This window comes from Diabrotica undecimpunctata, chromosome 2 (genome assembly GCF_040954645.1).
Source record: "Diabrotica undecimpunctata isolate CICGRU chromosome 2, icDiaUnde3, whole genome shotgun sequence".
Taxonomy (NCBI): Eukaryota; Metazoa; Arthropoda; class Insecta; order Coleoptera; family Chrysomelidae; genus Diabrotica; species Diabrotica undecimpunctata.
Genome location: NC_092804.1, coordinates 18,750,831 through 18,778,043, shown reverse-complemented (window position 1 = coordinate 18,778,043; position 27,213 = coordinate 18,750,831). Strand labels below are relative to the sequence as shown.

The following is a 27,213-nucleotide window of genomic DNA, read 5'->3' as shown; positions in this document are numbered from 1 at the left end:
GAATGCCAGAAACAATAGCATGGTATAACTTATACAAATATTTGGTGAAATGCAAGTGTCAATTAAAAAATAAAAAACAGCATACATAATAATAAAAGTAAATATAGAATTGACATCAATAATCCAGTCACACGACAGAAGGGCATGTCCAGTAAGCTTGCCATTACCGGTTCTATTCCTCAAATAGGTTTTTACCCGTTTCAGAGTTTAAAATAAGTCCTCAACATTGGTCGCAGTGATAAAAATACTAATAATAAAAATTCTAAGAAATATATTGATGTTTGGAAAAAACCGTTTTCATAAGACTCCAGAAATTCTGTATCAGTCTTTAAAGTTCTTATTCTTTTACTCCATATAGTACTCCCCTGTCAATTCTGCCAGAGAACATTATCTTCAAAATATAGCGATAGCTTTTTTAACTTATCTTTATCAGGAGATGCAAAACCCCATGGATTAGAGAGAAAGTGAAGGAAAAATATGAAAAAAAGAAGAAAGCCTTTTTACAATATAGTACACAACAAACACAATAGACATCCAACCATTATTAAAGAATTAGAAATAAAACGAATACTTTTGTTAGACCAATTAAAAGGGAACACCGACAGAGCTTGTCAAAATAGATGGAAGACAACTTCTACAGAGCACAACAATCAACACCAGAGATGACGTCAAACTAGGAAATAAGTATTGAGGAAGAAGAGGTAAATAAAGCATTAAGGAAATTAAAAATAAAAATTTACCAGGAGAGTATAGAATATCGAGCAAACTCCTAAAGTACGGAGGACCAGATCTAACTAAACAACTATTAGAACCAATCCAAAAAATACTAGAACAGAACAAAATTCCTCAAGAATGAAGATCCAAGCATCCTAATTCCTTTTTTAAAAATGGAAGGCAAAGTGGCCCCGGAAAATTACAAAGGAATTAATTTATTAAACACAACACTAAAATTAACAACCAAAGTGATAACAAATAAATTAAAGGAAAAAAACACTAGCAGAAAAACAACAAGGTTTCAGGTTGAAACATGCTCAATCATCCCGCAAAATTTTCCTAATTTTTGCCCTCACAAAATTCTTTTAGCTACGCCCATAGCTAACAAATCCTTAGAAAAATTATGCTACATACTTCTACTTCTTATATACTCTTATGTCCCCTTCCCAGAAACAAGTCAATAGCTTGTGTGTTTTGTCTCTCCACTAACCCTTCACTTTCTAAGAACAGGTATAATTTTCTGGCTTTCTAAAAACCTCTAAAAATCAACTTAGTTTCCTTCACCCGAGTCGCTCCTTAATTCTAAAGTATAATTGGGGCCAATCTCGCATGGGCCAAAAAATACCCTCTTTAAAAAAAAGTTAAGCTCTAATACGTATTTAGAAAACTATTACTTTATTCGTGTACCAGCTTTCGAGTTAAGCACGTCAACTTGGAAGTAAGTTGTATACTCAGGTTATGTCTTGTAACTGTCCCGCTAATTTAATTTTTTTTTCGCCTAACGTGGGGCGCCATTTCTTATTGTACCCTCTTTATATAAAAAAGGGAGGTTTACACAAAGAACGATATTAAAAACCGGGCTTCAGTCTGGTAGAGGTATCTTGGTCGGGGTTCGACAGGGCTAGACTACAGAAGATAAACGAGTGAGGTGGTGCCCAAAATTCTCTTCTCTTTCGTGTTTCTTTCTCCATCTCACTCGTTTATCTTCTGTAGTCTAGCCCTGTCGAACCCCGACCAAGATACCTCTACCAGACTGAAGCCCGTACTAATACCGTTCTTTGTGTACACCCCTCTCTTGTTTATAAAGAGGGTACATGGTCAGGAAGATCATGCACAGACGCATATTTATAATGAGGTAAGTGCCAGAGAAATCATGAGAATACAACAAACCAGCATATCTATGTTTCGTTGACCTTAAGAAGGCATTTGACCGGGTCAAATTAAAGGACGTTTTCCACGTATTGTACGCAATAGAGATACCTCTAGGAATAATCAAAACGATCGAAAATATCAACCAAAACAATACAATAAAAGTAACAGTAGAAGAAGAACTAACTGACCCTATTGAAGCTGGCAATGGCATAAGACCGGAAGATTCCCTGAGTCCTGTATTGTTTAACCTTATTATGGATGAAATAATAAAAAACAGAACTAAAAAACGATAACAAATGGGAGAAAAACAATCTCTGCTATTTAGACGGCACAATACTATTCGGTCAAAGTAAAGATTATTTACAACATACGCTGTACCAATTTAATATAACCGCTAAAAAAGACAAAATGCATGGTTATAACAGCAAATTTACTAAGAAGTAAATTGGAGCTGAGAGGTCAGATAATAGAACAGGTGATTGGAAAAGCGACTGGCTTTTTGAGCATCAGTTCGAGTCCAGTCTCCATCAGTATTTCTGAGTGGTGGGTTGTATAGTATAGGTCTTTTGAGCCCTTTGGTGCCCTTCCAGAGAGAATATTCACTACTTTTTTCAGCTGTTAACTGTTAAGGTATGTCCCAATCGGTTCATTCTTGATGAGTTATATTTGCTTGAGATGTTATGACGCATTGTTTAAACTTGCCTTGTCCTTGGAAGATCTGGTTTGTTGTCATTTGTAAGGTAATTTTATTTTTTCAGAAATCAGAGTTCTGATTTTATTTCAGATAATTAATTTTTTTCTTCTGATTTCTATTATATACGACAGATTTTTATGTCATAACGGCAGCAGACGTTGGATAGCTTGATCGTGGAAAAATTCTGATGACCCTCGGAAAAAGTGGCATCCTTTGATGTGCCGCCGGGTTGTGTCACCGACGAGTCAACGACATAATATAAGCGTTCAACGCAGTTGAACGAGACGTTCATCCGACAAGTTAGCGACATGTAAGCGTTTAACGAAATGTAACAAAAAACGTGCTTAACAATCTTTCTTAATACATCTCAGGTCTTTGATAATATGTGCTGTGATTTATTAATATTAAAGATAAAGTTATGTCGAAACAATGTACTCATATCTTGAAATCATATTTATTGAACAGATTGTTTAGAATTAAACAATAAGAATAATACTACAATAGAAACATCCCTGTACAAGTACTACAGAGAGGTGTTTTTAGCCCAATCTTTTACCTATTGTCATCATACAATTATAATCCAACTCAAGTAGAAAATACCAAAATACTTGACGGAAAGCTTCATTATAAAGCACATTTATCTTGGTCGACAAAATACTACTCTATTTCCAAATACTAAAACACTAATTTACAAACAATTCCTTAAGCCCGTGTGAATTTTCGGTATAACTGTGGGGATGTGTAAATTCTCATTGGTACAGTAAAAAATTAGGACATTTATATGGAGCTGGGCAGTAAAATAACCGGTCTCTCTTTCCAATAGGGCTACAGCGTAAGTCAGGCTCTGGCCTCCTCCAGAATCCGCCTAGAAGCATCACTTCCCTTGGTTACTCTCCTGCAGTTATTCTCCCTCGATATCTCTTTAGTATTGGTTCCCACTTCTACTTCATGGTCTATCATTAACTTCCTTGGTCTTCCTACTGGCAGACATCCCCCCATATTTCCACTAAGATTCATTCAAAAAACTATTAAAGAAATCAAAAGATATCCAGTGAATCACAAAAAATTCTTCATATATAATAAAACTGCTCATTGGTATAACATCAGACCAAATTGTAGTAATATACTCATAGTATATACACATAGTTAAAAAATGCTGTTTGCAGATTTGCTGGTTTATTCTTGTTCTACAACTCCGTCATATTTTATGTTATCCAAAATATTCCTATAATTGTCACTGCTATTTTTCCATCTGCAACTACGGTTTTTTTGAGCATCCAAGTCCAAAGCACGCGCACGTAGTGCTTGGTCTTATCGCGGTGGTCTTTTATCTTCTTTGGCATTGACATTATATAAACAGTTTATTTTAAAACGTATTGTAGTTTTAACTTACCAAATTCTATGCAGTAGGCTGGTGCAAAAAGGTATAAAACGCTAAAGGCTATAGAAAAAGTTTTTAATTCCATGGTATAGTCTGACATCTACGGGCGTAGATTTATAGATCTGAAAAAAAAAACAAATAAAAGTTTATAGATATCGACAGAAAATATTGCTAAAAATGTTAGTACATGTAACTAAAAAAATTTTTAATAAGGATATCATTAATTATAGGTTTCTCGGCCGCTGGCTTTTAATGAAGACGTTGTTTTTAGGCCGTGGCCTGGATTTTTTTTTTAATTTTGACTTCAGCAGCAATTTTCAAATTCGACTTCATAAAAATGAAGTCTATTTACTGCAATTAATTATTAGCTGCGGTGCTCGAGACTCACTAGTCTCTCATTTGGTCCTGATGTCTTTTAACAAAAAGGTAAATACTTACTAAATACTTGCTTAATTTGAAATGAAAGAAGAGACTGCCTTACACATCTTATGCCATTGCAATGTACTACGTGATATCACGTGTATGAGGCAGGAATTCATCAACCAAGAATTCTGTCTTCGGCCAGCAGATCTTCTTCCTTGAATCTTTCCCTATGTTATGAGTCAAAATTTCATATTTTGGTCCTCTTATCACGTTGCCCGAATGTGACCGCGGTCTTCACTCGACGTACTTATATTTTTCTACTTGTTCTATGAGGTTACCATTTATTGTCAATATCTACAGGTCTAGTCATATTCCACTAGTTTTAACAGTTCTACAAGTATTTCGTCTAATCCAGCTGTCTTGTTATTTTTAGAGTTTTTGGTAGCATATTTGATTTCATCTGTCGTGATCTTCTATCTGTTTAAATGATTTATTTTTTGTATCTCCTGCATTTCACCTCTTTCATCTTGGAAAAGTTTTTCAAAACGTACTCCTCCAATCTTCTTAATTTCGTGGGTAAATCTATAAGTAGGACCCCTTTCTGCTCTTTTATGTGCCATTGTTGAGTTTTTTGACCCACTACTGCCATTTTTCTTTTTTTTTTGTGCATATGTTCATATCATACTTTGTATGTAGTTCTTCTATCTCTATACATTGTTTTATCAAATACATTTCGTTACCTTTTAAGATTTTTTCCTTAATTATTCTTTGTATTTCTTTATACTTTTGTAGATATTTTTCTTTATATTTCCTACTTTCTTGCATCTATAATATTATTTCTTCTGTCATCCATTGTTTTTTAGCCTCTGATCTGTGTTGTATCAAACTTTCTGGAGCTGGTTTTTTGTTTTTTATATTATTCCACTTTTTACTTACGTCCATAATTTTTTGTTCGTCGGTTAGTGTTTTTTGCCTATTAACATTTAGATTATTTTGTATTTCGTTTTTTATTTCATTTTTCAGCATTCAGCATTTTTATATTAATTTTTGGATTCTTGCCTTCTAAGTTACACGCGGATTGTTGTCTAAATTAACATCTGCTCCAGGATAAGTTTTAACTGAGGTTATAGAGTTTTATATCTGCTGTTTAGGGAAAGGTGATCTAATATCTACCACCTAACATAATGAATACGTAACATTGCCACTTGATCTGCATCTCCACTATTTTTGATTATCTGCCCCGAATTCACCGCAAACATAGCATGTTGATGGTGTTCCTTCCTCTATTACTTTAATCTTCGGTTCTTTCTTTTTGTTTGACTCTTTACTTTCTTTACATTCACTAAGTACGCGTTTTTTTCATAGTGGTAGCTACTTACTTTTGTGTTTTTTTAATTCTTTTTCTTTCTACTTTTTTCTTCATCGGTGTCGAAGTCAAAATTTTGGATTTCTGTTTCTTTCTTTTGCTTTGTCTAGGTGTAGGTGTTGGATATAATTTTTAGAATGTCCTGTTCTTAATCTTCACTGTTTGGTCCCCATCTTCTATAGCTTTATTACCATACACTTCTTGTACTTCGTAAAATACTCAGTAACTCAGTCTTCTCTTAGGAAACTAAAACCAAGTATTGGCAATTACTATATTCTTTTTTTGACAACATTTTATGAGCTTTTCATCCCTATCATTTCTAGTTATCAATCCGAACTGTCTTACCACATTTTCAGCTATACCTGTTCCAATCTTTTGCAATAGAGTCTGCTGAAATGTACGTAAGGTCTCTAGACTTCAGTATATTGTGCAGTCCTGTATAAAAATTTTCGATCTCATCTTCGGTCTTATCAGCTGCGGGAGCATAAACTTGGATCATGTTAATATTGCTACTCCGTTCTTGAATTTTTAGCATTATTATTTTTTCTGAGATTTGAACCACATTTAGTACTGATTTTATAATTGTGTTGCTCATGATGAACGCTACTCCGTATCCATGATCAGCTTTGTCTTCTCCTCCAGTGTAATACATATGGTGGTTATTGATTGATATCAATCGCTCATCTGCCACATTTTGATCTCCGATTACTATAATCAATAGTGCTAGCCAATATAATTTGTACTAAAGCTGTTATCAGAGACCTTTAATGCAGCGTTTTCTCGTTGCCTTCTACATTATGATGTCGTTGATAACTTTGTTAATTCTTTTGCCTGCGAGACTAATTTCTTAGTCTCGGGACAACAGAGTGCCCTTCCACCTACCAGCTCATCCTGCCGAAGACGTTGGCCAGTAAATGGTGGATTACTTATCCCGGTAAACACTTGGACGTCAGATCTTCGTTAGTTATCTAGCAGGATGTACTAGATGACTATGATCTAGATCATCATACGAGCAGGTTTGACATTTAAATAGGAGTGGCTATATGTTGCGCTCCACTATCCCATTACAAGGTATGGTACAAACTCTTACAAACAAGTTCCAGACTCTTGCAAACTTTTACAAATAAGTACCAGAGATTAACGAGTCTTGCCTGAACTACGAAGAAGAAAAATAATAAAAGGAAGAGCAGAACAATGATCCTTACGCATAATCCAACCAGCACGAATATCTACATGCCGCTTAGCGTGCGGTACCAGAAGAATAAGAAGAACATAATAATTGTTGATATTTCTTTCACATAATCCCCAAAAATTTGTATCTCTTTAGCAATCAAACCCTTTTAAAGGGCCAACATTTTTATTACATTTTTATGGCCGATATTTTTACTGTATTTCTATAATTGCTTTAATTGTACTCCACTCGTGAGAGACGAAAATGCCACTGAACAAAACACTTGAACAAAAATATTAATTAACTTTTTTTGTGTAGAATGAACCGTTCTCGGAAACAACGCTTGAAGTGATCGACCATTTTTAATGTCAGTTATGCGCCCGAAATAAATGTTCAATAAAATTTGTATCAGCTCGACGGTAAAAATTCGATATCTTTTGATCCGAGTGTCCTATAGACAAAAATCAAAATGCGTTTTAAAGGTAAATAGTGCAGATTTGCCACAAATAAACTAAGTTTTTATAAAAGCGCTAAATAAATAAACATGGCGCCATTTTTGGCAATTTTTATTATTCTCATGAGATCAACACAATTTATTCCTTTTATTAACCGGCCACTGTAAAGTATTGATAACTAGAGCCTAAACTTAAAAACCTGTAACATAAAATTTTAGTTTTGAGTTTTAGCAACAAATTTCAGGCATTTTAAATATGCTTATAAAACGCTGAATTTAAACTTTCACATTACAAACGATCTAAAACATTTAAAACTGCTCTTTTTCAATTACACTAGTACGTTTTTTTAAAACTATCTATCTATTGCTACAAACTACACTCCAAACCATCTTCTTAAAGGCATTTCCCGTGACGTGCGATCTTTTGTAATCATCATCATCATCATCATCATCATTCAATCTTCGCTTATCCACTGCTGGACATAGATCTCCCTCATAATTTTCCATATATTTCAATCTTGTGCCTCTTGCATCCAATTCCTATGACAACGTTTTAGATCGTCAGTCCAACGTGTTGGTGGACGACCTCTACTTCGGTAGGCATCATCTCTTGGTCTCCATTCCAGTATCCGCTTTGTCCATCTATTGTCTGTCATTCGAGCCACGTGACCTGCCCAGTTCCATTTTAGTGTTGCTACTCTCTCTACTGCATCAGCCACTCCTGTTCTTTGTCGTAGCTGGCGATTTGGGATCTTGTCTTGTAGTGAAACGCCCAACATAGCACGCTCCATCGTAGCATCTTCTTTTGTAATCTAAAATCTTTTGCATATTTTGTAATATAAAAGTTTAAATCCTCCGTTTTAGTCATATTTTAAATGCTTCATATTTGTTTCTACAACTCAAAATTCAAATTTCAAGCTATAGGTTTTGAAGACTGGTCTCGAAAAATCTAAATTTCACTATGACCGTCAATTAAAGTGATAAATTTTACTCATCTCACGAGAAAGCAGTTTCTGACTTCATTTGCTTAATAATAACGACAAAATACTTTTGTATTATTTGTATTATTATTAACCATAGAATTAGCATTAGAATTTTTATTCTAAAAGAAAGCTGCACTCTTCTTCTTTAAAACACATTTGTGATTTTTGTCGAAAGTATACTCTGATCAAAAGATATCGAATTTTAACCGTCGAGTTAAACTTTTTTGCATCTTTTTGGGGTCCCAAAATTATTATTCTTAGCAAAATTCAGCTTGTTGGTATGATTTTTAGGGACCAAATCTCTGACGACTGGACTATTAATTTAATGACTTATTTGATAGTGAAGTTCAAACTTTTTATAGCTGCCTGGCTTGGTTAAAGTCATATCTTTATTTATAGAAGTTCTTTTTTTACTACCAATGATATGTTTACAGTAGATAAATCAAATGCAAAAAAGTTATATTACACAGGAGGAGTATATTCATAACATATCTCGAATGATTCTCTTGTGAACATAGTTCTGATCTGATTTATGTTATAAGATTTCGTGTAGTGATATATAAATCCAAAAGGTAATAAATTAGACGACACAATTTAAATTTAAATGAAAAAAAAAAAACAGAACAGTGTAAAAATCAATGCTATATTAATCATAAATTCTAACCTGTCACGTTAAATACCGAGTGTACATAGTACGTTGGCAACTGCATTTGAATATCAATTGGTTAAATCAAGACAGAAGTTAATAGGTACTTGAATGAATTTAATTGCATAAAACGGCTGTTAATTAATTCTGCATGTCTTCGGAAAATGACGCTTTTGAATACCGGATTACGGCTTGGGCTTTAAAAGATAAATTATCGTAACGAGACTATGTACTAAGTATAAGTTGCTAATTTATTATTTCTGTACTTAGCAGTTTTAATTAAGCAATAATGCTATTCTTTATGGGCACAAGTGATTAGGCTCTAACAGCTGATATTAAGTTACACAAAAAGCCTTTTATGTCTAGCATTATTAATATAAGGAATATTTTTATTAATTTTAATAGTTCTACATTATCTTCTCACTTTATTTGTATCTACAGCGTGAAATAATAATGCTGTAGACTTATTTTATGTTTCTATCGATGCTTTTGTGTAACCATAAGTTGAAATATTTTTTTTGCTTTGTTGTGGAATTTCTTACTTTCATCATTGGCATTGTAGGGCAGTTTTGTTGAGGGGATCGAATTTATTGAATCTATTTACGATCTATAAATTAAGTGAATCTATTTACGATATTGAAACTGTAGAAAGTTTCACATATCTGGGAGTTACATTAAACATGGTTAGAAAAGCTTATTTTTCACTCGCCCATGTATTCTTCTTCTAAATGTGCCTATTTTCTAGAGACGTTGGCGACCACATTGACCCATCATATTCTATTCACAGCAGCTCGAAATAGATCAGTTGACGTAGCCCATGTATTCCGCTCCAAAAAACACACACCGGAGATCGAAAATCAGGGTCTACAAAAATATTATCAGACCAATGGTATGTTATGAATGCGAGACATTCTGTTATCATCCCTATATATATATATATATACAAGGATTTCCACAGTTTTCACTGTATTCCTTCACTCAACCGTTTTCTCCAATTTTTCCTGTTTAGCACGTCCCCTTCCTGTAGGTTTCTTCTACTCATTGCTTCGTCCACTTCATCTCTGAAAGATCTTCGGGGTCTGCCTCTCTTTCTTCTTCCTATCGGGCTCCACGGGCTCCACTCTGTTATTCTATTTATCCACCGATTTTGGTCTGCTCTTCTGACATGTCCGTACCAGGTTAACCTCTTCTGTTCGACGTAGTCTATTATGTCGGAGTTCATTCCCACTCTCCTCTTAATCTCCATGTTATTTATTCTATCTCTTCTTGTTACTCTGCAGCTTTTCCTTAGGAATTCCATCTCTGTTGCTCTTATTTTGTTTTTGGTTTTCTTATTTATTGTCCAATTTTCACACCCATAAGTGACGATACTTCTTGTCATGGTATTATATATTTTTTTCTTTGTTTTCATGCTGATGTTCTTATCCCATAGTACCGGGTTCAATTTTCGTATGCAGTCTCTTGTTTGTCCTAGTCTATTTTTTATATCTTCCTCCGTTGTTCCTTTGTTTGATATTATGAAGCCTAAATACTTATACTTGTCTGTTCCTTTGATTTGTTTACCTTCGTCTATTTCCAGTTGTTTTATTTCTGTACTCGCCGTTGTTAGGTATTCAGTTTTCTTTAGGTTTATTTCCATCCCATTCTTTGTATATTCCTGCTCCAGTTTTCTCATCATAAAACTGAGGTCATCCTCGTCTTGTGCGATCACTATTTGGTCGTCGGCAAAACTTAGCGTATATAGATATTCGTTCCTTACTGGTATACCCATTCCTTCGCACTTTCTTTTCCATGGTTTCAGACTTTTTTCCAGGAATATTTTGAACAGGGTGGGGGATGTGGAGCAGCCCTGTAGTAGTCCCTTTGTCGTCTTAAATGGACTGCATATTCTATTGACCTGTGCAATAAAATATACAGTATATGCAATAGAATATGTTATCATCCCTGTGTTTAAAAACATTCTGAGCATTTTTTTTGTGAAACCTCTTCTTTTTACGTTATTTTATGATAAAAGTTTCAAAGTTTTGATTTCTGCCCCTGGTAGTTGGTGGGTGAATTAAGTAATTCTGTAATTATCAGCGCCGATACCAAGCCCGGATAAAGGAGAAGGATTTGCATCAGGAAGGGCATCCGGCAGTAAAAGCCTTACTAAAATCATGGAAAGAAGAAATATGGACAGAAATACATATTATAGAGGCTAGGTCATTCCCCGTAAGCGACCTCGCCTGACCCCTGCGAAAAGTGAGCTAAGGCTACCCCTTAGAGGATGGAAAGGGCCAAAGGAGCTAGACCTGAGAGTTGCAACTATCAATGTCGGAAACATGACAGGTAAAGGAAGAGAGTTCGCCGAAACTCGTTGGAAAGGTAATAAGTCGAGAGATTATGGAAATGGATGCAAGTTAATAAATAGTAATTCGAAAAGTCACGGCAGAAATGGAGTATATATCATTTTAAACAAAGAATGGAAGGAAATCTTATAAGGGTAACCAGAAGAACTAATAGAATAATGAATGTTTAACTGAATACTGGCAATACCAACGTGAACATACTAGGGCGATCCGATAAGTACTTAGCCTACAAAAAGAAAAACGAAAATTTTGGAAAAGTGGTTATTTACACTCGCGATCATAAAATCCGGGTCACCTTGAAAATCACCGTTATTTCATTTTTAACGAGCTTTATCGTAAATAATAATAACACAAATACAAACTAATGCATGTTTCTGAGAATTGTTGTCGACTTAGCGGTTTCCTTTGTAACAAAGAATTCCAATAATGCCGATTTCGCGGAAAACTATACACTTCCCAAAATGAACGGTACCTGCAACTGCCGCTTGTTTTAAATGTCTCATTTGTGCTTCGACTTTCTGTTCAAACGCAACAAATAAACGTCTATTATTGCTACCATTAGTGTTTATTAGTGCCATTATTAGTGTTTATTATTGTTTATTTTTTGCTAAAAATGCCTTTGACTGTTGTTGAAACGGCATGCATTGTTGCGCTTGTGGAAGACGGTCACACGTAACGGCAAGTCGCAAGAACTGTTGGCGTAAGCCTTTCTACGGTTCAACGAGTGCTTGGACGCTCTCAGGAGATGGGTTTGCTAACCAGACGACCTGGATCTGGACGAAGAAGAACGACCACGGCACGAGATGACCGTTTCCTTGTGTTTCAGGCTTTACGAAACCGGACCTCAACTGCGGTTATGCATCGAAAACGTCTACAAGAAGTACGAAATTGCAATGTTAGCGTTGCAACAGTCAGGAGAAGACTTCGTTCTCCTGGACTATCTTCTCGGGTAATGGCTACAGGACCGCCACTTCGCCGGGCGCATCGAGTTGCACGACTAGCTTTTGCTTGACAATACGCGCATTGGGGAATTAAAGATTGGAGCAAAGTGTTATTCTCAGATGAATCCCGTTTCTGCCTAACTGGATCCGATGGACGTGTAAGAGTTTGGAGGAGAACCGGTGAACGATTTTCACAAGCTTGCATTGCTCCAAGAATGCCGTTGGGTGGGGACTCAGTCATGGCTTGGGGAGGTGTATCTTCAGACTTCGGCACAGAATTATCCTTCATCGAAAATGGGTCCTTAACTGCACGAAGACACATTAGGGAGATTCTGGAAGAACATGTTATGCCCACCATGGCAGGGCTTGGAGAAGACGCCGTTTTTATGCAGGACAACGCGCGACCGTACGTTGCCAGGATCAGTATGCAATATTTGGACGAGGTTGGAATTACGAGTTTACCCTGGCCAGCTAGGTCTCCGGACCTGAATCCCATCGAACATTTCTGAGACGATTGGAAAAAGCGTATTCAAACCCATACACCTTCTCCTAACAACGCACAGGAGCTTAAGGATCTGTTAGTGAGAGAGTGGAATAACATACCACAACATGTAATCCGGAGAAAAATTGAGAGTATGTCCCGTCGTCTGCAAGAGGTTATTAGAGCAAGGGGAGGCAATACACGATATTAGTCATTGAAATTCCACTGATGTTTTACCACGTTCTGTATTTTTCATTTTTGTTTCTTATGTCTGTTTTATCAACAATTTGGTTTGTTTTCTGCTTTTTCAATAAAAACAATAAAAAACCGTTTTCTTTTCTTTCAAAACAAATATTGATGACAAATAAAAAATACATTAGCCTAAAAAAAGGATTGTTACTGCACCAGATGCAAAAATATTGAAGAAACTTGAAATTTTTAAGGTGACCCGGATTTTATGATCGCGAGTGTATTTTTTAGCAGTCTAGTTTTAGCTCGATACCCTTGATCCAGCAATGCTCGTACTTTTTTAACCCGTATGAAAAATACGTTTTCTCGAGGTCTGCAAAGTAGGCTTCCGTGGCGGCGATGATCTCCTGTTTCGACTTAAATTTCTGCCCGACGAGTGCATTTTTCAAGTTTGGAAATAAAAAGAAGTCACGCGGGGCCAAATCTAGAAAAAATGGCGGATGGGGCAACAACTCGTAGCTTAATTCGACCAATTTAGGTATAGCAGGTCCGTTGTCATGGTGGACGAGCACTTTTTTCTTCGCTAAATGGGGTCGTTTTTTTTTTTAATTCGGCGTCGAATCGGCCCAATAATTCGGCGTAGTAGAGCCCTGTGACCATTTTGCCATTCTCCAAGTAGTCGACGTAGACTATCCCTTGTAAATTTCAGAAAATAGCAGCCATCACCTTTCCGGTCGATAGGATAGTCTTCGCCTCCTTCGGAGCACGTTCACCGGTTGCCGCTACCGATTCGACTGTTTCTTGGTCCCTGGTGTGTAGCAATGGATTTATGTTTCGTCAATGGTTACGAAACGACGTAGAAACTTCTTCGGATTACGCTAAAATAGTGTCAAACACTGCTCTAAAGTGGTCTCACGGTTAAGCTTGTTGTCCGGAATGATCAAACGCGGCAATTATCGCGCCGACAGCTTTCCCATGCCCAAAATTTTAGGCAGGATGTGACATACTCGATCTTTTGAGGTGGCTATTGTCTCAGCTATCTCGCATACCTTGACTCAGCAGTCTGCCAATATGAGATCGTGGATTTTTGTCACTTTATCCTTCGTGGTAGCTGATTTCGAGGCACCTGAGCGCGGCTTATCAAAAACTGACGTGCGACCAAATTGAAACTTGTTAAACCCATTATTGAGGATTGTCATCGAAGGTGAGGAGTCACCTTTTATCCGGCTAAAATTTTGACCTTGACCGTCTACAAGAATGTATTACAGGATAGTAGATTTCTCTTGAGATAGTGGCGTCATCGAGCGGAGAGGCTAAGTACTTATCGAACCTTTTACGTATGTGCCTACGCTCTACAGGTAGGAATATTCCTACGGAAATAGGAAAGAGTGGAGGTTTGAAGATGAGAACAAGAAATGATGAAGGAAATAGTGTGATTGACTTTGCAGTGGCATGATATTTGGCTGTCATTAACCCGTTCTTTATGAAGACTGAAGACCAGTATGTTATCTATAATAGTGGGGGAAGGAAAAGTCAGATAGATTTTGTGCTGTGTAGAAGAAGTCAGCTAAAAGAGGTTAAAAGAGGAAATTTCTAATTTCATGTCAATCGGTGCGGTTCATTATTAACCCTGAGGTTTTACAATATTTTAATATGAAAGAATAGACTAAATGGCTTCAAAATGTCTCCATATACGTCACCAGGTCCTGTAGAATTCCCATCTTTAATTTGTTTAATGTCCATTTAACCTCTTCCTTTTGTTATTTCTGTGCCGTATACTTTGTTTATTTCAGTTGGTGTTCCTGCTGTATTTTCGAAAAAGTTGTTGTTCGCTATATATGAAAATAATGAGCTGTTGGATGCATCTCTTTTTGTTTTATTTTCTGTAGTATATTCTTGTACATTTTTATTGCCTTCATTGACATTTTTATCTATCTAACTTATGATAGTATCTTCATTTTATTCTACTGTTGTTTTATGTCGTTAATGTAGTTTTCAACTACTTTGACAAATTTTTTATTAAGTTCCTGCAGTAATATATTTCGCTTATACTATGTTTAGCTTATAGTTATTTAGCTTTATACGGTTTTTGAAAAGTATTGCGTCATTAGTGGACATCGTTAGTTGTATGTCATATATAAATGTTTACTCATCTTAGCCCCAAAAAACTTCTATACACATAATACTAAATCAGTGGCGCACCGAGGAGGGGGGGGTTTGGGGGTTAAACCCCCCCCCCCAGGACCCTATTCCGACACTGCTACTTACACATTTTAAGGACTCAAAATGGAGGTAACCTCATAAAAAAAATTTTGGTGACTAACCAAAACCCCCCCAGGGACAAATTCTCGGTGCGCTACTGTACTAAATGTACGATATTAACGCCTCTCGGACTCCATCATTCCGCATTCAACGCGACATAAATAACGTCATTATCTCACTTGCAAATTCCCTAAAAAATGTTCCTTATTAAGTGCATTCTTATCTCCAAGTCCTACAAGAATTATGCGACTGGTATCCACACCGTCACAAAGTGGTTTTCTTTTCCCAAAAGATTATTAAAAAAAATCCGCTGGACGTCGTCTATCTCCGCATATAAATAAATGGATCTCTTTTGATTAATAGTTTATTGTTATCGATGTAATTGATGAAAGGTTCTTGCGGTTTGGAGAGAGATAACTAATAGAATTTAATTTGCATTTGTTAAGTTGAATGGGTTTCTGCCTTTGGGTGACAGGTATATTTACAACTGAAGTCGTGTAAACGTAGGAGTAGAATAAGATAGTATATTCTTCGATAATTTATAATAATTAATTTTAAGTCTTTTTTTTTTATTCTGAGATTATTCGAAATATATTTAAAGTTTCGTTAAAAACCTTGCGGCTACTACATTTTTCACGACAAGGTGTAAAGTTGTCCTAAAAAAAAGAATATATTTGAATAGTCAAACATTTTGAAACATTAAATTTTTTCCATTTAATATTTTCCTCTAGTTTATAATAATTTTTCTATTGCCCAGATTTTCCGCCAAGTGATATTACTTTTATTTTTCATTTTTTACTTTTAGTCCACTCTTCAGAGATTTGACCCATAATAATCATACAAACAAGGTGAATTTTACCGAGAATATCAATTTTAAAACTTTAAAAGAATGCAATTAAGTTTAATACTTTTACCACCGGGCTGCCCCCTAAAACCCGTCTCGTAGAAGGGTAAAAACTCAAAAAAATCAATTTAAGAAGAGCCTGTACACCACAGAAAAATTGTTTCAAATAAAAAATGTATCTGAGATGATTTTAAACAAAAATGTTAATTAACACTTTTTCTGTAGAATGAACCTTTCTCTCAGAAACAACGCTTAAAGCGACCAGCGACTTTTAATCAGTCAGCTAAAAGAGATTAAAAGAGAAATTTCAAATTTCATGTCAATCGGTGCGGTTCATTATAACCCTGAGGTGTTATAATATTTTAATATGAAAGAATAGACTAAATGGCTTCAAAATGTCTCCATATACGTCACCAGGTCCTGTCCAATTCCCATCTTTAATTTGTTTAATGCCCATTTAACCATCATTCAGTTGTGAAAAGTGGTAAACTTTTTTGGTCCCAAAATTAACATTCTCATTTTTAGAGGTTCAGTGGCATTTTCGTCTCTGACGACTGGAGTATTTGTTAATATTTATTTAGCAGGTATGACATCTTACCACAACACTATAAAAAGCGACACCCCTGCGACGTCAAATAGAACTCTGCATGTCCCCATAAGGACTACGTTTCAGGGCCAGAGCAACCCGAGTTTGGGAGTCTTACGTTACCGTGAAGTAAATTTTGTTTAAAACTTAAACATCCTATAATATTATCAGCAACAAAATGTAATTTAAAACTAACTTAACAACATTTAAAGGATTTTTATCCATATATTTAGTAGCTTTATACACGTATGACTAGTAAAAGCACTGATAATGGAGTAGTCATTCCGAAAACGTTCTGTGATGTAGCACGAAAGGTTTCTTTTATATAAATATAACTTATATAAAAGATTTTTTAAATAAAATTTTTGTTATTAATGATATACAGTCAACTACAATTTCAAAAAAGGATAACAGAAGTACATTACCAAATATGCAGTCAAATTAAACAGAAAATGGGCTGGACGTAACAAAAGCTCTAAGAACATTATTATTGAAGCAACATTATGCAAGCAGTGACATTATGAAGCAAAAAAATGCAAGGAACACTTGTAACGTTATAAGCGTCACATGTTTGTTAATTTTCTTTAAATAAATATTTTATTTCAATTTATTTTGATTTTATTTATACATTAGCTTTATCTTTCATTTTACTATTTTTATTTTAAAAATAGTTGGCGTTCAACTCTTCAATCAACTAAATATCATATTTAATCTTTATTTTTCATTTTCAATGTTCATTCATTTCAGTTATATTTAGATATATTTATATAGTCGCAGACATAGAACGTGCAAATTTCTATGCCTCACTTTAGTGGACAAAGTATATCTGTCAGTTAGCTACTCTTAACTGTCATATCATTTTAATTCTGTAGAGGTGGATCATATTAGTTTTTATATTGTCTTTTGCTTAATTTAGTCTGGATCTTCGATTCAAAATTCATTTATATCGATAAATCTTCTCTGGGATAAGTATTTACATTTCTAAATAATTAATTTTTTTTCATATTTTTCTTTTTATAATTTCATTTTTTATACATTCGTACGTAACCTTCTCCGCACATGTTTCTTTTAACATTATAATTCGTCTCATATATAGTTAGTATTTGTAATATAATTTTACTAATTTGTTTAATAATAATTATATTCATTTTATACCCATCTAAAGTTTGGATGTCGCCTGGGTCTCTTGCCTCCTCTTGGATACCACAATGTAATTTTAGTGGACCATTTATTGTTAGTTCTTATTGCTAAATATCTCACCCACTGCCATTTTAGAGATTTGATTTTGTGAATTACATCAGTGTTCTGGGTTTTCCGTCTGATTTATGATTTTCTTTTGCGGTCTCTTTTATGCTTAACATGCATCGCTCCATGGACCTTTGAGGGAATTTGAGTTTCTCTATTATTTCTTTCTTTAGTGTCCAAGTTTCGCTTCCCTATGTCATGATTGGTAGTATACAGTGATCGAATGCTATTTTCTTCAAGTAAAGTTTTATTCTGGATTTGAATATTACAGCTGTTCACCAAAGTATACCCAAACCAATGTCATTCTACTGTTACTTTCTGTGAGTTAGGAGCCAGATTTGTGCATTAATTATTCCAGGTATGCCTACTCGTTTACTGTCTTAAATGCAGTGTTATTTATTATTATATCTTGGGCATTCACTAACTCATTGTACCTGGTTTTTGTTTTGGCCAATTTCATTTTTAGGCCAACTTCATTGCTCCCTGCATTTAGGCGGCTTATAAGTTCTTGTAGATCTGCAGGATTATTAGAGGTCAAAGCGGTGTCGTCAATAAATCTTGGATGATTGCGTCTCCTTGCCTATGGTAGTAGAAAATTCAGAGTGTTTTCAGAAATTATTACTTTAGCTTTTGCTTTTCTATATATATTTGCTAGTCTCTACGTATGGTTTTTCAATGCCTTGGTTACTCAAGGCTTCTATTATTGAGAATCCAAAGCCTTCTCAAATTCTATGCAGGTCAGGGCTAACCATATTTCATATTCTTTAGCTCTACTATATTAGTTCTCGAAGCGTATGGATATTATCCAGGATCCTGGATCCACTTCTGAAGTCAGTTTACCCTCTTGTCTGTGCAACACATATTATATTTGTTAATCTATTGTTGATGATCTTTGTGAATAACTTGGATTGGTAGTAGACTTATGGATTCTTAATTTTTGATATCTTCTTTGCTACCGTTCTTGTGAATGAGTATTATGTTGCTGTGTTTCAGCTTGTTTTGCCCGTTGATGTTCCTGGGTACTAGAGTGAGTTTCAATACCTCTTTATCTTTCCTTCTCACTTCACTGACTCCTATGACGTCCCATTTTATATGTTCAGTTTCTTGTTCCAGTTCTACAAGTTTGAATTGGTTTTATAGCTAGCGGCAGTTGTATGCCGCTATATATAGCATTGTTTTTTATTTGGATGGTTAGACCATCCGGGACCATTACTTGAGTAGTAGTTTCAGAGCCATTTGGGCTTACGGAGAATGAGGGCCATGATGTGGATGTGTTTTTCATCTTTCATTTTAGAGGTTGTGCGGCGCACCTTAACACGCTACTTCAATGTGGGTTCTTCTTCTTCATGTATCATGTCCTTTCAGAATGTTGGTTACCATCATAGCTATCTTAATTTTATTCACTGACACCCTAAATAGCATGTTTGTATCAACACCATACCAATCTCGCAAGTTCTTGAACCATGAGGTTCTTCTTCGTCCTGGAATGCGTTTGCCTGCTATTTTTTGTTGCATGATATTTTGTAGCAACCTATATTTGGGACCTCTCATTACATGTCCGAAATACTCCAGCTTTCTCTGCTTGATGCTTTTTATGATCTCAGTAGTATTGCTGAGACGTTCTAGTATTGTGGGGTTTCGAATCTTCTCCACCCAGGAAACTTTTAAAATTCTTCTATAGCACCACATTTCGAAAGCCTCAAGGCGATTTAGATCGATTTTATTCATACTCCAGGACTCGACACCATAAAGTAAGACCGAGAACACGTAGCAGCGAAGTAGGCGGATCCTCAATGCCAATTTTAGGTCCCTGTTACATAACACCTTGGACATCCTTCTAACAGACCTGCCTCCCTACAACTCTCAACGACACTATCAAGTAGTGTTTGCAGATCTTCTTGACTAAATTAATAAACAGAAAACACAGTGAAAGATACATGGATTGACGTTTAAAGAAGCTTTATACAGAGGGAGATCAAACGATGTTGGAACCAGAAATATCAAAAATAAACATAAACGTAGGAAACATATATACACGCAGGAAGCGGTAGAAGTATCGCCTGACTCTGAAGAAGATATAGTCATACCCACTTCTCTGAGGGTACCTAAGGATACCAGAGTGATTGGTATTCCGTAGCTGTACCAATCGATATATATTTTCAGTAGAAAATGTTTATTTGTGGTTATTTTTATGACAACTTTTATAATCTATAGAAGATCCTGAAAATCCGAAGGAACTATTGCATAAATATAAAAATATCGTAATCATTCTAGCAGACTTATAATTTAAACAAAAAAATTTTAGTTATGATAGTTCCTATGAATGCGATATCTTCCATATTATTTTTATTTTATCAACCATAAGAACCTTTTATAAACAAATAAGGAGTATCGCAAATTTGGCAATTAATTTCTCATTAAAACGTCTCTTCACAAATTCCACCCACGTCTTCCAAACAATCAATCAGAGAAACCGTCCTGAGAATTCGCATTATCAAAACCTCAATACATTTGCAAACCTCGACAGTAACTAGGTAGTAAACAAGCAATAATTCGTTTTAACCTAGAATACGTTTTGTGAATTTTAAAAACAAAGATCAGAATCAAATTAAGTTGACACACTCTTGCAGATGATCGCGCGACCTTATTCAAAATTGTCCCGCTATTCGAGAATGCGATTTTAAATATTTAAATATGCGAATTTTTGAAGAATTTATATTATTTATACACTCCTACAAAGTTTATAGAATGTAAACTGATTTTATAGATGTTAAACTTACCAGAAAAAGTCAGCCAATCATAGAAATAACTTTGATATTAAAAAATTGTGCGATTCGAGATTGAAGATTTAGTTTAATTTTTAAAACATATTTAACAAATTGGGCTAAAAGGAACTACAAAGTTAAAGCGGTTTTATTATTAAATATGGTCAATGGATCCCTAATTATGAAAAAACCGCGAAGTGCTAGCATTTAAAGGGGTGCTTTTCTGAGAAAGGCTTGAATTTGTCCCTATGCACTAGGGTGCATTTAACTAAATTCTATGCAATTTTTATTCATTTACATCTACAAAAAACTTTTTTAAAATAAAATTTCCTATCGAAATGTCACCAAGTCAAAAATAACTTTTTTTGACAAAAATATATTAAAAAAAAACTGTTATTCTTCCTCTTAAAAATGACGTTCAAAGCTCGCCACTCACATCATTTTTTGGACATTTTTCCTATTTTTCTCAAACATTGCTCTATAACTTTTTTCTGTGCAGTTTTAGGTAGATACAATGACATTAAATGAAAAGAAAAAATAATTACCTTTAAAATTATCTATAGTAGACGGCTCTAGGACTAATTTTAAGCAGGATAAGGTTCTTCAAAATTTTCTACTTTTAACGATTTTTGAAAGGTTTTGTGGCTATTTTTAAATTTTCTCAGTATACATTTTTCTTGTGCATTGAGGTATAAGCATTACTTTATAAAAAAGAAAGCATATCTTCTCTACTTTAAATCTATTGTAAAATATTCTAGGACTAACGGTAACCAAGATTTGGTTCGTCAAATTGTGATACTTGTAATGATTTGTATTGTATTTGTATACCTAAATGTACAAAGAAAAAAAATCTGGTCGCAGTCGTCACGGACGAAAATGTCAGTGTACCTTTCATGGTATAAAACGAAGTAAAGTTGATGTTATTGTAAATAAAAATCATGGATCATCAAAAGCATTACTGTAATACTTTGATAAAAGTGATCAGTGTAGTAGGGTCTGGGGACTCGGGAGACTGAGACCTCGAAAGCCCTGAAGAAGACATCGAAGCCGATGTCGACACAATGATAATCAACGTGGTTCAACCCGAAAGACTGGTGAGGTTAATTCCTGTAATAGTATTAATCTTAGCTCATATATATATATATATATATATATATATATATATATATATATATATATATATATATATATATATATATATATATAAATTAAGGAACACTCGAAGAGGGGTGGGTTTTTCGGTCAAAGTGGAGAAATAAAAGACAAAGAAGGTGGCTACTTCATCTATTTATTGAAGACGTTTCGCTTTCTAATCAGAAAGCATCATCAGTTCATCTAAAAACAACAATATGAAAAACCAAACATCCATGGAAAAGTTATTATAAGTGTGTTACCTTAAAAAGATATGTAGCAGTCAAAGATATAAAATGTGTAAAGAAGCTTATGATAATGGACATTACATATAATATTATGTTGTATAGACAATTAATTGGAACTGAATACAGTTTACAAATTAACTCAACTTAGCACAGCAAAAGACATGTGGTAATGGTACATGTATATAAAAAATATGTGAAAAAAGTTAAGTAAAAAATATTAATTTATAGAGAACCAAAAAGATCATAAGATGCACTTCTAACAGTATAATATTAGTTAAATTTAATTTTAACTTTCTTCTTCTTCTTCTTCAGTGCCTTATCCGGTCCGGATGTTGGCGATCATCAAGGCTATCATGGTTTTGTTGACTGCTCTGCGAAACAGCTCCGCTGAGGTCATCCCAAACCATTGTCGGAGATTTTTCAACCACGAGATACGACGGCGTCCCGGTCCTCTTCTGCCAAATACTTTACCCTGCATAACAAGTTGAAGAATTCGATATTTTTCTTCGTTCCGCATCACGTGGCCAAGGTACTCAATTTTAACTTTAGGTAACATTATTAAAATTGAATTATAGAGATATTTAAAAAAATATATATATAATGGAGTTACCACTCTTAAGCTTCTCAGTCGCTGTTGGTGAAATGCGACAAGCAGTTAGGTACCATGCCGAACGAGAAAAGACAGTGGCCTTGAGGTCAAAATATGACAAAACAGCAAGGCGTATTTTAAAAAATCTATATTATGGCAGAATAGCCAGCAACAGGTGAAGATTGATTCAACTTCCAGCAGTCCAAGGTTCATAACATTTGGAACTGAGAATAGTATAGATTCTATGAATCTATTTTATTATAAAATTTTATTAAACTATTTGAGCAGAAACAATTATTTTAAATATGTAAAAGTAACATTGACAAAATAATCAATAAAATGTAAGTTGAATAAATCTAATTAAGTAAAGTAAGAAACTATTTTATTTTATTTTAATTTGAAATTATTTAATATGAAAATATGATAGAACATACACCTTAGGGGACAATTTTTTAAAGTAAACACCATATTAAGCCTAATTCTGCAATATTAATGCATGATAAATTTGACTCAAGTTACTAATGTCCGTTCTCTTATTAAGAGCATTAGGGTGTTTAAGTAGTATTGAACACATTTCCAAAAACTGTCTTTTAACGAGATTGCGATCATTGCCAAAAATCGTAACTTCATTAAAGTCCACTTTGTGTTTAGTGTTAATAGCATGCTGGGCAAGAGCACAAGTATGCTTAGATAAGTTGATATCATTGCGGTGTGTCGTAAGACGCCCTCTCAGTGATCTCCCTGTCTGCCCGATGTAGCATGAGTCACACTCAGCACAAGATATGTGATAGATGACTTCCTTGTTCCAGAAGGGACAAGGGTGTTTTAGTTTTAGAAAACAAATTTCTGACAGTCTTAGCATTCTTAACCGCAATTTTAACCGGTACGTTTTTCTGTTTGTACAGAAAACAATGAGTTTTTCAGTAACTTGAGGAAAATAAGGTGAAGATGAGTAATGGGTGGTTGGAGTCTTAAGTACAGTATCAGGTAGAACAGTGTTATTAACTGAATTATTCGATATTATTCTGAGTTGGTCATCATTGGGTATATATATATATATATATATATATATATATATATATATATATATATATATATATATATATATATAATAATATAATTAAATATATGCTGGTAGTCAAGCTATAACGGAGCAATTTGAGCTTAATTTGGTAGCTAGATTTTTAACAGGTGGTATTTTATAAGTCTTTAATTAAATTTAAATATTAAAGTTATAAAATGTATTGACACGATTATTTTAATTCCCCGCTATGCAAATAAATACTGTTTTTTTTTTTTAAATTGATACTATTTTAGCACTCCTTCGCATTAACAGTTATAATGAACATTGTTTATAACGTTTAAAGGAATGTTTATTATTATATTTTTAAACTTGGAAGACAATGTAGATGCGAGACTATTTATTATTTTTATTTTTTAATACGGGTAACTGTAAGGTTTACATTTATTGTTTTTGTATGTGAAAATTGATAAAATGTTTACATGCAGAGTAGTTATTGTTTTTATGAATAATGACCTCATTAAACACAAGAATCTTATTAAAATATTGGTTTTAAGAATAAAAAACTCAGAAATCCATACTGAATGAATTTCAAACATTAAGTTTATATGACCGGTACAGAACGTCATAAACAGATAACTTAGATGTACGCATGTATTTATGTATTTATACGGTTGTATGAAAACGCATGCTATGCTTTTTTTTCCTTACAACTTTCCCTGCATTATGAGTTGGAGCTGTTCTATCTCTCTCAACGTGTAATATGTCCAAGATATTTCAATTTACTTGTTTTGATTGTATTTGAAAAAGAAAATGAAAGAATGGGAGGATATTAGGGCATCCGACCTGTAGTCTCCATTTATCACCTTGCGAATTTTCACATCTTTAAGCCAATAAAAAAGACGTTAAAAGGTAATCGTTTTCAGTAGGATAAAGAAGTACAAAGTGACGTAAAAGAGTTCTTGGAGCAACAGCCACAAGAATTCTTTAAGCAGGATATACATCTTTAAGCAGGGTATAGTGGAATTATTTGTAGATATATTTGTCAATAATTTTTTTCTGTACCAAAGATGGGTTTCAATTAAACAAACCTTGCATTTAAATCAACGTTACAATTCGTGTAGGCACGGCTAAATGGTCTTATACTGACAAAAAAGTAGTCGAAGTTCGATATTAAACTGTTCTGTATCTTTCTGATTAGTCCGATCGTCATTTTCATATGAATTAAGTTACTCACCGTCATATTTTATTTTTGTACCCCAAAATATTTCCAAATGTTTCTATATCTACTACATTTTTAGGTTTTAAAGAAGTTTTTGTGCCTCCAAAAGCTTATATGTTTGTGAGCTACGTTTATGACGTGATTAGATTCTCAAAATTCTTCGATTAGTTGTTTGATGACTTTGGAGAATAATTAATTTGCAGTTGCAGGAAGTATGTTCAGCCGCTTCACTTGCATTTTTGCAGAATCTGTTTGTTGCTCTGTCCACTTAAATCATTTTACAGGGATCATATCTAAGTGATCCCTATTCTTACTGTCTAGTGAGAACACCTGTCTTTAAGAGAATTCGATCCACAAGAAGGTTATAATAACCTTTTGTTTGCGTCTGTCCTGGAATGTTTTCCCAGTAGTTGCTTTTATCATTTACGTATATTTTCTACTCTGCGGCTTTTTGGTATACAGCAAAATGGTTCACTTCGAATAAAAGGAGTATCAGCCCCTCCTTTATCAAGATTATTAGAAATATTATTATCACCAATTTCTTTATAGCGTGGCCAGTGGCATACCGCATTAGCAAGGCAGTTTTTAGTACCTATTCCTGTAATCTACCATCATATCATACATATGACTAAATCTTCCTCCTCGACCTAATCATTTGGCTGGTTATATACTTATATTATGGTTATATTACCATTTGTAATCCTTTCAATAAATTTTAATTAATTTTCGAATAAAATATACTAATTATACACCAGAAGTGTTTACTGCTATATAAGTTTTTTTAAACTATGGTTTACAGCTAACCAAGGCAGGATCAAGGTGCCTTGATAACAACAATGAAGACATGGGAAATATGGGAATATGTACGTGCTTGGCGGAGGAAGGCGATGGATAGGGACGCATATTGTAAACAAAAGGTAAATAACAGACATCAATTAGTTAGTACCACTGACACCGTTTTGCAACGACGTAAGCAACCCGACCTGGGTGAAGTTTGTAATTGTTAAGTTATACAATAAATTAAAAAATACAATTCGTCTGCCTTTTGAAAAGTGAACATAGAAAATCAATTAAGGTAATGCAGCGCGAGCCTGACTCCACAATGTTATCAGATCACTCAACAGGTCTCTAGTGATAAAGTCTGAATAAGAAATTGGTCCCACTGCAGAATCGTTACCTTTTTCTGATCTTGCCGGATTCTCTATGCGTACTTTTTAACTTGTTTTAATTTGTCTGCAATCTGTAAACCGCTGAAGGGCTAACTTGAAGATGCAAGAAACAAAAAAAGGAAAAGATATGCAACTTCAAATAAAGGTAATTGACGATTATTTTTATAGCCATTTGCTTGTTTATTTTAATTTAGAAGTTCCACATCATATTTGTTAATCTTTTTGAAACATTTTCACTTTATTTTAGGCTTAGGTAAAATTTTAGATATGACTATTAATATTATTTAAATTTATCTTCCTCAAAAAATTTATAGCTCCCCAAAGAAGTAGCACGAAAATCTTGTAGAGTACTATATTTGAATATGAAATCTTTTAAAGGGTGGTCCATTACAACATTATTAAATTTTTATTGGTTCCTTTCTATACAAGAATATAAGACCAAAGTACTCTGTAATGCTTAATAAAACATATTGCATGTGTTAAAGGAGGCCATAATTGAAATCCATTGCCAAAGTATTACTGTCGGTATGTAAAATTGCGTACTAAAGATTCCTTAAAGTGTCTGGTCACAGCATGTGGGATGGACCAGTTGTGATAAATTGTCCTCTTCGGGAATTCGATGTCTTCGATCTAAAGAGATTTTCGAGTGTAATGCTGCGATGGTGGGTTTTTATCCGAATGGTATAATATGTTAGATTAAACACAAAAAGAAATGAAAATAGCCCGAGATGTCAAAGAGTAATTTGCATAATGCTCTTCGTTGGGTTCCAACATTTTTTTTATTTTTTATGAATATGATTCATATAGATGTGGAAGATTATGTAAAGATAAACTCAAAATATCAAATTAAATATTTATATTTATATCTATTATTCAACAGTAAAAGAAAGAAGCAGAATGAATACAGTTTGGCACAAAAGGAAAAAAAGAGGTCACACGCAGTTTTTAGATCTGAATTTTAAATTGATCATCTAAATTCTATAAAAATGTATCTAGCAAATTAGTCAACTACACGTGATATAATAATATACACTAATATACTATACTTGCTTTTATATTATTTGTACACACAACCAAACTTATATGGAATCATCTGATATTTCTTATTATTTTAAGCGAATTTAAAAAAAAACAACCTACAAAGTCAAAAAATATTTATTTAAAAGCAATTTTTTCACCAATACATAAATATTAAAGAAACTATTATTTATTTATGTTTTTTTAGAAGTCAGTGTTACTAACACTAGG

At 34.1% G+C, this 27,213-nt stretch overlaps 1 protein-coding gene across 3 annotated transcripts in view; it reads right to left on the bottom strand.

Annotated features, from left to right (window-relative positions):
* Positions 1 to 27,213, bottom strand: part of LOC140434281 (uncharacterized) — a 111,516-nt gene that overhangs the window by 37,732 nt on the left and 46,571 nt on the right. For all 3 annotated transcript variants that reach the window (XM_072522426.1, XM_072522428.1, XM_072522427.1), the window contains exon 2: positions 3,954 to 4,063. In XM_072522426.1, coding sequence (XP_072378527.1) covers positions 3,954 to 4,041 — 88 coding nt within the window. In that variant the 5' untranslated portion in view covers positions 4,042 to 4,063. The remainder of the gene's footprint in view (positions 1 to 3,953; positions 4,064 to 27,213) is intronic.